Here is a 17,885-nt window from a genome sequence, read left to right as displayed (position 1 = left end):
TATTTGCATTGCACACAGGTCATTAGCATTAGCATTGAAAGAAAAAAAAATTAGGAAAAAAAAAAGTGTGTGGGGGTCTCCTTCGGGTCTGGTATGGATATTAAGGGGAACCCCGTGCCCAAAAAAAAATGGCATGGGGGTCCCCCTCAAAATCCATACCAGACCCTTATCCCCAGACTTTAATAAAGGAATTGTCAAAGACCTTCTCCTGTCATTTTTAACACTTTTTTGTCACTTTTTTGGTGAAATGGTAGGGGTACCTTTGTACCCCCTTACCATTTCACACAGGGGGGAGGCCGGGATCTGGGGGCTTCCAGATTCTGATAAGCCCCCACCCCAATAACCACCGACCAGGTTGTAGGGATGAGGCCCTTGTCCTCATCAACATGGGGAGAAGGTGCTTTGAGGGGCTACCTCAAAGCACCCTCCCAATGTTGAGGGCATGTGGCCTGGTACAGTTCAGGAGGGGGGGCGCTCTCTCGTCCCCCCCTCTTTTCCTGCGGCCTGCCAGGTTACGTGCTCGGATAAGGGTCTGGTATGGATTTTGAGGGGGCCCCCACGCCATTTTTTTTTTGGCGCAAGGTTCCCCTTAAAATCCATGCCAGACCTGAAGGGCCTGGTATGGATTTTGGGGGGGACCCCCACGCCATTTTTTTTGGCGCAGGGTTCCCCTTAATATCCATACCAGACCTGAAGGGCCTGGTATGCTCTTGAAGGGGAACCCATGCCGTTTTTTTTTTTACATTAAAGTCGTGTTGTAAGTCGCGTTGTGATTCACACTCAAGTCGTGTCCAAGTTGCCTCCCAAAGTCGTGCTGGAAGTCATGTTGCTCCTGTCTGAATGAATGGACTGTTATGATACAAGTTCAATAGACACAGATTGTCATTGTTAGGCCTCATGCACACGAGACGCAGTTAAACGCGTGTTCAGATGCAGTTGGACAGTTTTTTCAACTGCCCCTGAACTCATTCAATGTTATCCTATGTGTCCATGCACACAGTCTCGTTTTTTTCCGTTTTTATGCAGTTGTGTTTAATCTCGTTTTTCCAGAAGCAAAAAAATGCGTTCAGAAGCAAAAGTTGCCACGTTTCAGACGCAAAACGCGGCAAAACGCGGCAAAACGCGGCAAAACGCCGCTACCGCGTTTAGCCGCGTTTGCGTTTATATGCGTTTTTAAAGGTGACCTTTTTTTTACATTAAAAATCTCAAAAATGATTGCAAATGATGAAAAACCATTAGAAAAATATTTTAAACAATTGCAATTGCAAGTGGACAATCCACAACTTGTGGCAAGTGACATGGCAGGTGGCAAGTGACGTGGCAAGTGGACAATCCACAACTTGTGGCAAGTGACATGGCAGGTGGCAAGTGATGTGGCAAGTGGACAATCCACAACTTGTGGCAAGTGACGTGGCAGGTGAAGTGGCAAGTGACGTGGAAAGTGGACAATCCACAACTTGTGTCAGGTGACGTGGCAAGTGACCTGGCAGGTGACGCGGCAAGTGACCTGGCAGGTGACGTGGCAAGTGGAAAATCAACAACTTGTGGCAGGTGACTGGCATGTGACGTGGCAAGTGGACAATCCATAACTTGTGGCAGGTGACGTGGCAAGTGACGTGGCAAGTGGACAATCCACAACTTGTGTCAGGTGACGTGGCAAGTGGACAATCCACAACTTGTGGCAGGTGATGTGGCAAGTGATGTGGCAAGTGGACAATCCACTTGTGGCAGGTGACGTGGCAGGGGATGTGGCAAGGGACGTGGCAAGTGGACAATCCACAACTTGTGGCAGGTGACGTGGCAGGTGACGTGGAAAGTGATGTGGCAAGTGGACAATCCACAACTTGTGGCAGGTGATGTGGCAAGTGATGTGGCAAGTGGACAATCCACTTGTGGCAGGTGACGTGGCAGGGGACGTGGCAAGGGACGTGGCAAGTGGACAATCCACAACTTGTGGCAGGTGACGTGGCAGGTGACGTGGAAAGTGATGTGGCAAGTGGACAATCCACAACTTGTGGCAGGTGATGTGGCTGGTGACGTGGCAAGTGGACAATCCACATCTTGTGGCAGGTGACGTGGCAGGTGACGTGGAAAGTGGTGTGGCAAGTGGACAATCCACAACTTGTGGCAGGTGATGTGGCTGGTGACGTGGCAAGTGGACAATCCACAACTTGTGGCAGGTGGCATGGCAGGTGACGTGGAAAGTGGACAATCCACATCTTGTGGCAAGTGACGTGGCAGGTGATGTGGCAAGTGACGTGGCAAGTGGACAATCCACAACTTGTGGCAGGTGACGTGGCAGGTGATGTGGCAGGTGATGTGGCAGGTGATGTGACAAGTGGACAAGCCACATCTCGTGGCAAGTGACGTGGCAGCTGACGTGGCAAGTGACGTGGCAAGTGGACAATCCAAAACTTGTGGCAGGTGACGTGGCAAGTGACGTGGCAGGTGACGTGGCAAGTGACGTGGCAAGTGGACAATCCACATCTCGTGGCAAGTGACGTGGCAGGTGATGTGGCAAGTGACGTGGCAAGTGGACAATCCACAACTTGTGACAGGTGACGTGGCAGGTGATGTGGCAAGTGATGTGGCAGGTGATGTGACAAGTGGACAATCCACATCTTGTGGCAAGTGATGTGGCAGCTGACGTGGCAAGTGACGTGGCAAGTGGACAATCCAAAACTTGTGGCAGGTGACGTGGCAAGTGACGTGGCAGGTGACGTGGCAAGTGACGTGGCAAGTGGACAATCCACATCTCGTGGCAAGTGACGTGGCAGGTGATGTTTCAAGTGACGTGGCAAGTGGACAATCCACAACTTGTAGCAGGTGACGTGGCAGGTGATGTGGCAAGTGATGTGGCAGGTGATGTGACAAGTGGACAATCCACATCTTGTGGCAAGTGACGTGGCAGCTGACGTGGCAAGTGGACAATCCACATCTTGTGGCAGGTGACGTGGCAGGTGACGTGGAAAGTGGTGTGGCAAGTGGACAATCCACAACTTGTGGCAGGTGATGTAGCTGGTGACGTGGCAAGTGGACAATCCACAACTTGTGGCAGGTGGCATGGCAGGTGACGTGGAAAGTGGACAATCCACATCTTGTGGCAAGTGACGTGGCAGGTGATGTGGCAAGTGACGTGGCAAGTGGACAATCCACAACTTGTGGCAGGTGACGTGGCAGGTGATGTGGCAAGTGATGTGGCAGGTGATGTGACAAGTGGACAATCCACATCTTGTGGCAAGTGACGTGGCAGCTGACGTGGCAAGTGACGTGGCAAGTGGACAATCCAAAACTTGTGGCAGGTGACGTGGCAGGTGACGTGGCAAGTGACGTGGCAAGTGGACAATCCACATCTCGTGGAAAGTGACGTGGCAGGTGATGTGGCAAGTGACATGGCAAGTGGACAATCCACAACTTGTGGCAGGTGACGTGGCAGGTGATGTGGCAAGTGATGTGGCAGGTGATGTGACAAGTGGACAATCCACATCTTGTGGCAAGTGACGTGGCAGCTGACGTGGCAAGTGACGTGGCAAGTGGACAATCCAAAACTTGTGGCAGGTGATGTGGCAAGTGACGTGGCAGGTGACGTGGCAAGTGGACAATCCACATCTTGTGGCAGGTGACGTGGCAGGTGACGTGGAAAGTGGTGTGGCAAGTGGACAATCCACAACTTGTGGCAGGTGATGTGGCTGGTGACGTGGCAAGTGGACAATCCACAACTTGTGGCAGGTGGCATGGCAGGTGACGTGGAAAGTGGACAATCCACATCTTGTGGCAAGTGACGTGGCAGGTGATGTGGCAAGTGACGTGGCAAGTGGACAATCCACAACTTGTGGCAGGTGACGTGGCAGGTGATGTGGCAAGTGATGTGGCAGGTGATGTGACAAGTGGACAAGCCACATCTCGTGGCAAGTGACGTGGCAGCTGACGTGGCAAGTGACGTGGCAAGTGGACAATCCAAAACTTGTGGCAGGTGACGTGGCAAGTGACGTGGCAGGTGACGTGGCAAGTGACGTGGCAAGTGGACAATCCACATCTCGTGGCAAGTGACGTGGCAGGTGATGTGGCAAGTGACGTGGCAAGTGGACAATCCACAACTTGTGACAGGTGACGTGGCAGGTGATGTGGCAAGTGATGTGGCAGGTGATGTGACAAGTGGACAATCCACATCTTGTGGCAAGTGACGTGGCAGCTGACGTGGCAAGTGACGTGGCAAGTGGACAATCCAAAACTTGTGGCAGGTGACGTGGCAAGTGACGTGGCAGGTGACGTGGCAAGTGACGTGGCAAGTGGACAATCCACATCTCGTGGCAAGTGACGTGGCAGGTGATGTGTCAAGTGACGTGGCAAGTGGACAATCCACAACTTGTAGCAGGTGACGTGGCAGGTGATGTGGCAAGTGATGTGGCAGGTGATGTGACAAGTGGACAATCCACATCTTGTGGCAAGTGACGTGGCAGCTGACGTGGCAAGTGGACAATCCACATCTTGTGGCAGGTGACGTGGCAGGTGACGTGGAAAGTGGTGTGGCAAGTGGACAATCCACAACTTGTGGCAGGTGATGTAGCTGGTGACGTGGCAAGTGGACAATCCACAACTTGTGGCAGGTGGCATGGCAGGTGACGTGGAAAGTGGACAATCCACATCTTGTGGCAAGTGACGTGGCAGGTGATGTGGCAAGTGACGTGGCAAGTGGACAATCCACAACTTGTGGCAGGTGACGTGGCAGGTGATGTGGCAAGTGATGTGGCAGGTGATGTGACAAGTGGACAATCCACATCTTGTGGCAAGTGACGTGGCAGCTGACGTGGCAAGTGACGTGGCAAGTGGACAATCCAAAACTTGTGGCAGGTGACGTGGCAGGTGACGTGGCAAGTGACGTGGCAAGTGGACAATCCACATCTCGTGGCAAGTGACGTGGCAGGTGATGTGGCAAGTGACATGGCAAGTGGACAATCCACAACTTGTGGCAGGTGACGTGGCAGGTGATGTGGCAAGTGATGTGGCAGGTGATGTGACAAGTGGACAATCCACATCTTGTGGCAGGTGACGTGGCAGCTGACGTGGCAAGTGACGTGGCAAGTGGACAATCCAAAACTTGTGGCAGGTGATGTGGCAAGTGACGTGGCAGGTGACGTGGCAAGTGGACAATCCACATCTCGTGGCAAGTGATGTGGCAGGTGATGTGGCAAGTGACGTGGCAAGTGGACAATCCACAACTTGTGGCAGGTGACGTGGCAGGTGATGTGGCAAGTGATGTGGCAGGTGATGTGACAAGTGGACAATCCACATCTTGTGGCAAGTGACGTGGCAGCTGATGTGGCAAGTGACGTGGCAAGTGGACAATCCAAAACTTGTGGCAGGTGACGTGGCAAGTGACGTGGCAGGTGACGTGGCAAGTGGACAATCCACATCTCGTGGCAAGTGACGTGGCAGGTGATGTGGCAAGTGACTTGGCAAGTGGACAATCCACATCTTGTAGCAGGTGACGTGGCAGGTGATGTGGCAAGTGATGTGGCAGGTGATGTGACACGTGGACAATCCACATCTTGTGGCAAGTGATGTGGCAGCTGACGTGGCAAGTGACGTGGCAAGTGGACAATCCAAAACTTGTGGCAGGTGACGTGGCAAGTGATGTGGCAGGTGACGTGGCAAGTGGACAATCCACAGCTTGTGGCAAGTGACATGGCAGGTGGCAAGTGATGTGGCAAGTGGACAATCCACAACTTGTGACAGGTGACGTGGCAGGTGATGTGGCAAGTGGACAATCCCCAACTTGTGGCAAGTGACATGGCAAGTGACGTGGCAAGTGGACAATCCAAAACTTGTGGCAGGTGACGTGGCAAGTGACGTGGCAGGTGATGTGGCAAGTCACGTGGCAAGTGGACAATCCACAACTTGTGGCAGGTGACGTGGCAGTTGGACAATCCACAACTTGTGGCAGATGACATGGCAAGTGACGTGGCAGGTGATGTGGCAAGTCACGTGGCAAGTGGACAATCCACAACTTGTGGCAGGTGCCGTGGCAAGTGACACGCTAAATACAAGTACACTGCAGCTCTCACAGCTGCTGCTACTCACTCTGGTCTCACAAAATTGCTGAAATAGTTAATTTTTGAGCTGGGGAGGGTCTATGATGTTAGCTTAACTAAACGCTTCTAGACGCAAACGCGGTAAAACGCCGCTAAATCGCGGTAAAAATCGCGGCAAAACGCGCGTTTCTAAACGCCGGTTTCAACATGTGTCCAGCAGCGTTTGCATCTGCGTCTCGTGTGCATGAGTCATGTCGAATCTACTATCTGTATCGAACTGTGTCAAAACGAAAATAAAGCATTTATTTATGTCGGATCTTTCGTTTTTCAGATTCTGTGCTTTCATTATCGTTTGTCAAAACAATAACAAAAATACCTGAAATTCGGACGAAAATGCATTCGGACAAAAACGAATGCACATGTCTAGTCAAACATATCAAATTATGGACGCTGCGTTATCTGAGATATAAGCATAAATGCTCTTGAATAATGCTCTTCAATAAAGTGCTAATAACACATGAAATATAAATATAAATAAAGAATGCTAAACTAAAGAAAAAAATTATAAATAGATTGCAATAGCAAATAATAAATTCCTGAAATGGTTATAATAATTAAGTGATAAAGTGTATAGGTGTGATAAGTAACCATAAACCATAAAAGTCCACAGGTTCAGGAATAGCAACTGATCCAAAAACTCAAAAAAATTGAATAAAAAATCTGAATAAATAAAACTATAAATAAAAGTGCTCCTGTGCACTTTGCAAAGGTCAAATGGTGTCAAGCTACAAGTGCTCCACACTCCATGTGATACAGAAAACACTGTGAAGGTGATCCAATAGCAAGATGCTGTGTTCTCACTCAGGTGATTCTCCCCTAGGTATTGAAGGCTCACCTTAAAGTGTGTGACCTTGCTACCATGCTTGGTAAATACACGCATTAGAACCACTCCGGGGTTCAGCAGTATATTTGGAATGCTGGATGGGTCACCACTGAGCCTCGGTATGTTAATAGAAAAAGGAGTGTGTGTGTGCGTGTGTAAACACACAAATCCCTGTTCAATGAGGAGAGGAGATGCAGATCATGAGTTCTTAATAGCTAGGAACCACGATCTGTCATCTCCTATAGTCAGTCCCCTCTTCCTACAGTTAGAACACACACTAGGGAACACAGTTAACCCCTTGATCGCCCCCTAGTGTTAACCCCTTCCGCAAGTGACATTTATACAGTAATCAGTGCATTTTTATAGCATTGATCGATGTATAAAAGCCAATCGTCCCAAAAATGTGTCAAAAGTGTCCGATGTGTCCACCATAATGTCGCAGTCTCAATAAATATCGCAGATCGCCGTCATTACTAGTAAAAAAAAATAATAATAATAAAAATGCCATAAATCTATCCCCTATTTAGTAGACGCAATAACTTTTGCGCAAACCAATCAATATACGCTTATTGCGATTTTTATTACCAAAAATATTACCAAAAATATGTAGAAGAATCGGCCTAAACTGAGAAAAAATCAGCTTTTTAAAAAAAAAAAATGGGGACATTTATTATAGCAAAAGGTACAATATATTGTGTTTTTTTTTCAAAATTTACGCTCTTTTTTTGTTTATGGCGAAAAAATTAAAAACACAGAGGTGATCAAATACCACCAAAAGAAATCTCTATTTGTAGGAAAAAAGGACGTCAATTTTGTTTTGGTACAATGTCGCAATTGTCAGTTAAAGCGAAGTAGTGCCGAATCGCAAAAAATTACCTGGTCACTGAGCAGCCAAATCTTCCGAGGCTGAAGTGTTTAATATCATTCAGTTACAACATCACTTGACTAGCAATTGTATATTTTATATCAATGTTTGTATTTCCTATATTTTTTCCCACGAAAGTGGAGTTACCCTTTCAGCACAATCCTTCAACGCAAAACGTAAATCAAAGTAACTCAAATGATGGCCAGTCCCAAGCACTGTCACATAGTTATGACGAGACAACCCTTAAAAAGGAACTTTGGTCCTTTTTGAAACAGTTAAATGTCAGCAGCTAGAAATACTGAGCTGTTTCTTAGCCATTGTCACAGCTGTCTGGCGGAGATGTATATGTAGCGGACCCCATGTTTAGATAGGGGAATAGATTGGGTTTTTGTGAGCATAGGTCAGATGCAGGTACATTTCCTGGGCCTAGTTTGTTTATTTGGGGATGGGAATGTTAGTGTAGAGTGGGGTGTGACCACCTACATTTGGACTCAGGGATACCTCCTCTGCTGGACAGTGGGCAGGACTGAACAGAGAGTAAGGACTGAGGTCGGTCTGAGTAGCAGGAAACCCATGTGAGAGAGTAGACCAATGGTTAATTTCCTTGGTCAATGGGTGTCTCTCATATAAAAAGGGGGCGTCACATGCGGAAGAGAGGCAGAAAAAAAAAAACTGAGAAAGGAGAGGAGGGCTGGGGGGCCGGGGGGTTCAGAGACCCCAGAGCCTCCGGGCGGAGGCTAGAAGGCCTGGGGGTTCAGAAACCCCAGAGCTGGATAACCGGAGGAGTAGGAGTCCCAGGGACCCACAACTGGTCCCTGGAGAAGTTGCAACCATGTAAAGATCTAACAAAGACCGGAGGAAGAAGTGGGAGTCAAGCGGACGGAGAAAACTGGCAATCGGCTTTCTGTGAGTAACATGGACTGTTGATTGGGAGTGAGCAAGGGAGTAGTGCGCTACATATAAATGACAGAAACGTATTGATCAGTTATAGAATTGTAGTTTTGGTAAAGCAGTATTCTAGAATTACAATTAGAACTTTCGCTTTCCAATGCAAGTTTTAACCTCCTTGGCTGTTTTGAAGCAACATAGACAGTTGATATGAGAGACGTTCTGTTAAATGATCTCAGATGAGTCTGTTCTCTCTCTTTATTCTGGTTAGGTTTGGAGCGGTTCTGCAGAGACTGAAGAGTACCTGTTATTATCAGCCTGTGGGGATTCTGCTCCAGCTCCTGTGGTCTCCCCGGGAAGTATTGTTAAAATAATTTTCCAGTCACAAGATAATCCAGCCAATGGCTTCTCGGCCAATTTCACGAGCAGTAAGTATAGTAATTTCTGTGAACAGAACAATGTAATACAGTGCCATGAAAAAGTATTCATACCCCTTGAAATGTTCCACATTTTGTCATGTTACAACCAAAAACATAAATGTATTTTATTGGAATTGTATGTGATAGACCAACACAAAGTGGCCCATAATTGTGAAGTGGAAGGAAAATGATAAATGGTTTTCCAATTTTTTTTTACAAAAAATATGAAAATATTTGTAAATATTTGAAAAGTGTGACATGCATTTGTATCCAGCCCCCTTTACTCTGATACCCCTAACTAAAATCTAGTGGAACCAATTGCCTTCAGAAGTCACCTAATTAGGTAATAGAGTCCACCTGTGTGTAATTTAATCTCAGTATAAATATAGGTTTGTTAGAGAACCTTAGTGAACAAACAGCACCATGAAGGCCAAGGAACACATCAGACAGGTCAGGGATAAAGTTCTGGAGAAGTTTAAAGCAGGGTTAGGTTATAAAAAAATATCCCAAGCTTTTAACATCTCATGGAGCACTGTTCAATCCATCATCCGAAAATGTAAAGTATGGCACAACTGCAAACCTACCAAGACATTGCTGTCCACCTAAACTGACAGGCCAGGCAAGGAGAGCATTAATTAGAGAAGCAGCCAAGAGGTCCATGGTAACTCTGGAGGAGCTGCAGAGATCCACAGCTCAGGTGGAAGAATCTGTCCACAGGACAACTATTAGTCGTGCCCTCCACAAATCTGGCCTTTATGGAAGAGTGGCAAGAAAAAAGCTATTCTTGAGATAAAGTCATAAGAAGTCCTGTTTGCAGTTTGCGAGAAGCCATGTTGGGGACACAGCAAACAAGTGGAAAAGTGTGCCCTGGTCAGATGAGACCAAAATCAAACTCTTTGTCCTAAAAGCAAAATGCTATATGTGGGGGAAAACTAACACTGCACATCACCCTGAACACACCAGCACCATGTTGTCGGGATACTTTTCTTCAGCTGGGACAGGGAAGCTGGTCAGGGTTGATGGGGAAATGGATGGAGCCAAATACAGGGCAATTTCAGAAGAAAACCTGTTAGCCCTTGTACACACGGTCGGAGATTCCGACGGAATGTGTCCGATCGGACGGTATTGTCAGATAATCCGACTGTGTGTGGTCTCCATCGGACTGTTTCTGTCGGAATATCTGACGGACCAAGTTTTCCAACTTGTCTATAAAATTTTCCAACAACATGATCCGATCGGACTTTGTCCGATCATGTGTAGAGAATTCCGATCAGACAAAGTGCCACGCATGCTCAGATCAAATTCCTAAACCAAAGCTATTGGCTACTAGATTGAACGTAGTCCCGTCCTAACGAAATAACGTCATCACGTTAAGTACTATCGGATTTTCTGACAACTTTGTTCGACCGTGTGTATGCAACAGTTTCGGACAAAATCCGTTGGACAAAATCCGTCGGACAAAATCCAACGGATTTGGTTGTCGGAATGTCCAACCGTGTGTACAAGGGCTTAAAGTCTGCAAAACTGGGGAGGAGACTGAGAATGGGGCAGAGGTTCACCTTCCAGCAGGACAACGACCCTAAACATACAGCCAGAGCTACAATGGAATGGTTTATATCAAAGCATATTCATATGTTAGAATGGCCCAGTCAAAGTCCAGACCTAAATCAATTTGAGAATCTGTGAAGACTTGAAAATTTCTGTTCACAGACACTCTTCATCTAATCTGACAGAGCTTGAGCTATTTTGCAAAGAAGAATGGGCAAAAATGTCAGGCCGCGTACACACGCGCGGACTGTTCGCCCAACTTTGTCCGTCCAACAGTTTCGGCAAACAGTCCGCTCAAAATTAGCATGGATGGACATGCCCACACACGACGAACGAACAGTTTGCTGAAACCGTGCGCGATGACGTGAACGGCACGTACGACGGGACGAAAAATACGACGTCCTATACACTGCATTATAACTTTCGGCGTGTAAATCCTTTCTGAGCATGCGCGGAACTTAGTTTGATGAACAAGCCTACACACGGGCGGACTGTTCGCTCAAACAAGGTTTCAGCGGACAGTTTTACGGAATTTCCGAAAAACCTTGTTCGTCAAACTGTCCGCTGAAACTGTCCGCTGAAAGCCCACACACGAGCGGACTGTCCGCCCAAACACTGTTCAGCGGACAAAGTTGGGCGAACAGTCCGCCCGTGTGTACGCGGCCTTACTCTCTAGATGTGCAAAGCTGGTAGAGACATCCCCAAAAATACTTTAATTTAAAAAGAGTTGTAATTGCAGTGAAAGGCGGTTCTACAAAGTATTGACTCAGAGGGGCTGAATACAAATGTATATCACACTTTTCATATATTTATCAAAAAATGTTAAAAACCATTTATCATTTTCCTTCCACTTCACAATTATGTGCCACTTTGTGTTGGTCTATCACCTAAAATCCCAATAAAATACATTTATGTGCACTCAACTTCTTTGGTCCACCATGGCGATGCCTGTTCTGAGTGGAACCTGTCCTGTTAAACTGCTGTATGGTCTTGGCCACCATGCTGCAGCTCAGTTTCAGGGTCTTGGCAATCTTCTTATAGCCTAGGCCAGTGATGGCAAACCTTGGCACTCCAGATGTTTTGGAACTACATTTCCCATGATGCTCAACTACACTGCAGAGTGCATGAGCATCATGGGAAATGTAGTTCTAATACATCTGGGGTGCCAAGGTTTGCCATCACTGGCCTAGGCTATCTTTATGTAGAGCAACAATTCTTTTTTCAGATCCTCAGAGAGTTCTTTGCCATGAGGTGCCATGTTCAACTTCCAGTCACCAGTAAGAGAGAGTGAGAGCGATAACACCAAATTTCACACACCTGCTTCCCATTCACACCTGAGACCTTGTAACACTAACGAGTCACATGACACCAGGGAGGGAAAATGGCTAATTGGGCCTAATTTGGACATTTTCACTTAGGGGTGTACTCACTTTTGTTGCCAGCGGTTTAGACATTAATGGCTGTGTGTTGAGTTATTTTGAGGGGACAGCAAATTTACACTGTTATTCAAGCTGTACACTCACTACTTTACATTGTAGCAAAGTGGAATTTCTTCAGTGTTGTCACATGAAAAGATATAATAAAATATTTACAAAAATGGAGGGGTGTACTCACTTTTGTGAGATACTGTATATAAAATGTATACAGTTTAAAAAGTTTGGAATCTATAATTTTTTGTATAAAAAATGTTTTTATATAACTTTTTATATAAGTTTATTAAAACATTTTTTTTTTTATATAAGCTTTCCTTTAAAGCAAACGTAATCATTCTCCTCTGCATGCCAGAAACCTATAACATGTATAGGATCCCTGCCTTGAATTTGCTTGTTTTCTGTGTTAGTTTACAGTACATGATTTAGTGACTGAGAAGTTCCCTTGCTTTCTGTTTGGAAGCAGTGGTCTTTCTACAGAGCTCCATGGTGCCCCTTGCTGAGTCAGAGCTAGATCTCGCTAGTCAGCACAGCTCATGACCTTGGCCGATCTGATGGCTCTAGCTCTAACTCAGCAGGGGAGCATGTCACACCTTTGCAGAGAGACAACTGCTTCCACACAGAGCAGGAGTCTTTTCTTACAGGATGTTGACCCAGGACAGGCTTTTCTAATATAAAATTTTTTAGTTATGCAGGGCTGTAAAGTGTATTTCCATTTTTGCAACCAAATTGGAATAACACCTACTTTATATTTGTTACATGTTTCAATTGACATAGAAAAACTGGCGATATTTTTTAATGAAACTCCTAAATAGCTTTCCCCTTTTGTGTAATAGTTAACCCTGTCTTTACTGTGCTGGCAGATCTTAATGTCAGTTGTAAATTATATGGGCACACTGTCTGTCCTAACAAAGAGTTAAAGATCTTAAGGCCTGGGTGGTACATTGTAGGTTAATGCACGGCTGTAAAAACCAAATGAAAATCTCTTTCCTGCAAAGTTAAACAGAGAATTCTATGAGTAATTTTATGTTTCCTTTACTTGTAGGATGTGGTGCTAATTTCACCAAGCCAAGTGGTCAAATTGTATCTCCCAACTATCCAGACAGATATGACAACAATTTGAATTGCAACTATACCATCCAGGCTGATAATAACATGTTTATTGTATTGACCTTCCTCAGCTTTGAAGTTGAACGTGAGTGTTGTTATCTATGTGGCAATCAGTGAACAATGTATGTAATACAATGTACTCAGCGTTAAAGTTCATGTTAAATCATAAAATTTAATTTTAGACACAATGCTTGAAATATAACAAGCAAGATTTAAAATGGTATTAACTCCTTCAGATCTGCGCTATAGCCGAATGGCGGCTACTGCACGGATTTGCTTTGCCGGGAGGACGTCAATAGATGTCCTCCCCTTTGCAAGCTTGCCACGCCCCCCCTGTGATCACCCGAGTCAATGAGACTTGGGTGATCACAGATCCGATTAAGGGGTCGATCCCGACCCCTTACTACATGATCAGCTGTCAGTCAATGACAGCTGATCACGTGATGTAAACAGAGGATCGGTAATCGTTTTTTTTTTTTATTCTGACCGGCTCCTGTTGAAGGACCCAGGTCCCCAAATAATTTTTATGACAATACCAAGCATATAAGCCTTTAAAATTAGCACTTTTGATTTCTCCCATAGACTTTTAAAGGGTGTTCCCCAGCTTTCGAATTTGCCGCGAACACCCCAAATTGTTCGCTATTTGGCAAACACGAGTTGAACTTATGTTCGACTCGAACATCGGGCTCATCCCTAATGGATGGTGGCAAAGTTCTTTACGAACCAGGAGTTCTTAGTCCCCTTTAGAGAAATAGCACAAAGTCGCAAACTTCCGCCCCAGGACAAGGGATTGGGATTTAGCACAATGCTTTCCCTGGAATATATTCCACGTCTGGCAGTTTTTCCCTTTGTATGCCCCTGGGTATGCTGAGAACTCACACTGTCCCTTGACACCTGCTGCACTGGGCAAGACTTCTGTTCAGGCTTCCTACTGTCCAGATCCTCCTATGCCAGCCAGGGTGTCTTCTGCACAAAGGTAAAGGCGATCCCTCTCTTAGGCTTCCTCTCCTTCCTTTTCTAAAATCCAGCCTGGAGGTAGAGCCCCCTGCCCTAGGGTCCCCTCCCAGGCCTCACGACAGCAACCTTAACACTCCATCTTCCACCCTGCTGCTCAGGCTCCACCATATTTAAGGACTGATCCAGCCACCCTGCCAGTGCCTTCTGCCTGAAAATTGGCCAGATTCTCTCAAGTATGCAGATCAGGACCTCCTACCCTCTACCCACTAACTTCCAGAAGCTTCTCCAAGCTTCTAGTACCAGGGGGAGGTACCAACGATCTGCCCTGTTGAACCCTCCAGCCTGGCTTAGAGTAACCCAAGCCAATTACAGACTTTCACAATTTCCATAAGTGACCAAAATGAATTTACCTACACTAGTTGCACACTAGAGGGTGCTACACTAGTATGCCCTGCATACTAGCACATTATGGCTGACTTACCTGACAAACAGAGCCCTCCAGTGCTGTGCTGTAACCACTTCTGCTGGTCCCGGGTTCTTCCATCTTTGACTGGTCTTCCTTCTGTTTTCTGTCTTTCACTGCTCACGGGAGTCACATTACCACAGCATAGTGTTGGTGCCGTAAATATGGTCTGAGCTGCGCATGTGCACATTACCTTACAGCTATATAGACATTGTCAAAAGTTTTAGCTCTCCCCACACTACTGAAAATGTTATTTTTGTATCTGTACCCTCACTGGAAAGATTTCAGAAGATTCCTGATAAGAGGTGAAGGAGCATTGAGAAGTGTTGGTGGAAGGTGTTGGATCTGCAGTTAGCAAAGCTCTGACTTTTCAAGGGTTTGCCATACCACTGAAGAGAGACCACTGCTTCCACAAAGGGAGCAAGGGTCCTTCTCTACAGCATGCTAACAGGGGATGGGCTTTTTTGCTCAGGCTCTGGTTGCTTTTAAAGAAAATAAACTGTAATACCCCGTACACACAATTGGATTTTCTGACAACAAATGTTGGATGTGAGTTTGTTGGCGGAAAGTCCAACCGTGTGTATGCTCCATCGAAAATTTGTTGTCGGATTTTCCACCAACAAATGTAGGCTAGCATGTTCTCAAATTTTTTGCCAACAAATGTGTGTTGTCGGACCTTCCGATCATGTGTACACAAGTCCATCGGACAAAAGTCCAAACTACAAACACATATGCTTGGAATCAATGCTCACGAAACATTAGCAGAAGGAACCCAAAGGGCGGTGCATCACTATTGAAGTTCTGTCTTGTATGTCACTACATTCATAATTGTTGGCCAACATTTGTGTGACCGTGTGTATGCAAGACAAGTTGGAGCCAACAACCTTTTAACAAAATTACACGGTTTTGTTGACGGAAAGTCCAATCGTGTGTATGGGGCATTAGACTTAGCAGACCTTTCGTGTTCTGAAAGTTTAATCGGGCTTTAAGCCCTGATGATGGGTGAACCTTATAGTCCCTGAAATGTGTTGGCCTTTTGTTTTTGAGTTCATAAATTCTCATGAACTACTAAACCTTTGATGTGTTAATCTTGTTTTACCCCAGTCAACAATAAAAAACGGATTTACCGTAACTGCTTTTCAGCCTGTCTAAAACCAGTTCCATGGTCACTCTGCCCTCTCTGCAGCATGGTGATTTACCTTTCCATATCTTCTTCCTACAGAATTTGATGATTGGATTGCATACAAACCTTATTACAATACATGCCAAATGGGTATTCTAATTATTATTATTTTATTTGGTAGAATGACAAATTCAAGTAATGTTGTAAATGTTTTCATTTCCAGTTGCCCAATCCTGCAGAAAGGACAATGTTAAAGTGTTTAGCGGAGTGCCTCATACAGGTAGCACTCTGCAAACACTCTGCGGCAGCTCACTTCCTGCACCGGTCAGCAGCAGAGGAACAATGTCGGTTACACTGAGAACTGATTCAGATACTGCCATGCATGGATTTGTGGCAAGCTACAGGGTGATCCGTAAGTATTTACTGCACTTTGCTTTATATGGTCACATAGGAGTTCACGGCCAACAGAACACATTGAACTAATAATAAAACACAATGATCCTGTTGCTCACAGTGGTCAGTCATATCCAGTACAGGTTAGACAATTAATGCAAATAAATAGTTAAATGTGTTGGGCAACACAGGTTTATATTTTCTCTGTTTCTTTAAATACATGGTTTTATCTTTTCTAGCATTACTAAGACAGGCAGTGATATAGCAAGTGCGCCAGTGACAAACCATCATGGACTCTGGCTGGTTCTCATAGCTGATACCCCATGATAATGTATAGTGCCTTGAAAAAGTATTCACACCTGTCATGGTTATGCAATAGAGTTCGTCTGCTTACCTGTCTCCATGTGTTCATTTCTAGAGACCAGCCGACCCTCACCTGACTGCTTTTATAATCCATCCTCTGGCATGGCTCCACCCTAGCTCCTATCAGAGAACACTATATTAACCTGTGCACTGCTAGCCAACCCTGCTGATCAACCTTTGTGTGTTAGCTTCCTGTTACCTGCCGTGTGCTCTTCTATTGTTTTCCGTTACCGACTTTGGCGTGTCCTAGACTATCCCTGTTTGCCTGTGATCCTGACCTTTTGGCGTGTCCCCGACTTTTCCTGTCTGCTTGTGGCCCCGACCTTGGCTTTGTCCCTTACCATCCCTATCCTCCTGTTGCCTACTGTGGGTCTGAGCTGGGGGACCCTGGGGGTCGCGACCTGGAGCCAGTTGCAGCCAAGTCCATCCTCACCACTCAAGGCTCTGGTGAACACCTGCTGGCTCTTAGACTCCGCGCCCCAGGGAATCTTACGCTCTAACCCCGGTGGGATCCATCTTGGTGTTCTGGTGGCCCTGCCTTCCTATCACCTTGACCCCCGTCCGCAGCAGTAAGCCGTAGGGTCCACAACCTTGCGGTGCACTCCTAATCCCTACGGGGTGCATCTGTCACCTGGCCTCAAGGTGACCTGACAACACCCCTTGAAATTTTCTACATTTTGTCATGTTACAACCAAAAACGTAAATGTATTTTATTGGGATTTTATGTGATAGACCAACACAGTGGCACAAAGTCAAGAAGTGCAAGGAAAGTTATAAATGGTTTTCAAAATGTTTTACAAATAAATATGTGAAAAGTGTGGTGTGCATTTCTATTTAGCCCCCCTGAGTCAATACTTTGTATAACCAGTATTGGCTGCAATTACAGCTGCAAGTCTTTTTGGAGTTGTCTCTACAGCTTTGCAAATCTAGAGAGTGAAATTTTTGCCCGTTCTTCTTTGCAAAATAGCTCAAGCTCTGTCAGATTGGATGGAGAGCATCTGTGAACAGCAGTTTTCAAATCTTGTCACAGATTCTCAATTAGATTTAGGTCTGGACATTATAACTGGGCCATTCTAACACATGAATATGCTTTAAACTAAACCATTTCTCTTTCAATAATTTTTATTGAGTTTAAATCTTTGATAAATACATCAAGTATCATCAAAAAAAAAAATAGGTATAAAGCAAAAACATAACAGAAAAGACATAAAGTTTAAATAAGGCAGGATTCATCAATCAGTAAAAGACAAGTTACCGTATATACTCGAGTATAAGCCGAGATTTTCAGCCTCTTTTTTGAGGCTGAAAGTGCCCCCCTCGGCTTATACTCGAGTCATCGCTGTCTGCCCGCTCGATCAGCGTGTCGAGCAGACAGACAGCGGCCATTCTAGAATTCAAAAGCCGCGCCTCC

General features: G+C 45.7%; 1 protein-coding gene across 2 annotated transcripts in view; it reads left to right on the top strand.

Annotated features, from left to right (window-relative positions):
- The window catches only part of CUBN (cubilin), a 359,740-nt gene that overhangs the window by 290,627 nt on the left and 51,228 nt on the right, over positions 1-17,885 (top strand). For both annotated transcript variants that reach the window (XM_077490895.1, XM_077490894.1), the window contains exons 55-57: positions 8,940-9,096; positions 13,111-13,260; positions 15,942-16,130. In XM_077490895.1, coding sequence (XP_077347021.1) covers positions 8,940-9,096; positions 13,111-13,260; positions 15,942-16,130 — 496 coding nt within the window. The remainder of the gene's footprint in view (positions 1-8,939; positions 9,097-13,110; positions 13,261-15,941; positions 16,131-17,885) is intronic.

This window comes from Lithobates pipiens, unplaced genomic scaffold (genome assembly GCF_037356315.1).
Source record: "Lithobates pipiens isolate NorthernLeopardFrog02 unplaced genomic scaffold, aLitPip1_a1.2 Scaffold_19, whole genome shotgun sequence".
In the NCBI taxonomy this organism is placed as follows: Eukaryota; Metazoa; Chordata; class Amphibia; order Anura; family Ranidae; genus Lithobates; species Lithobates pipiens.
The sequence above is the reverse complement of the archived record's forward strand: the minus strand, read 5'-3'. Positions and strand labels throughout refer to the sequence as shown.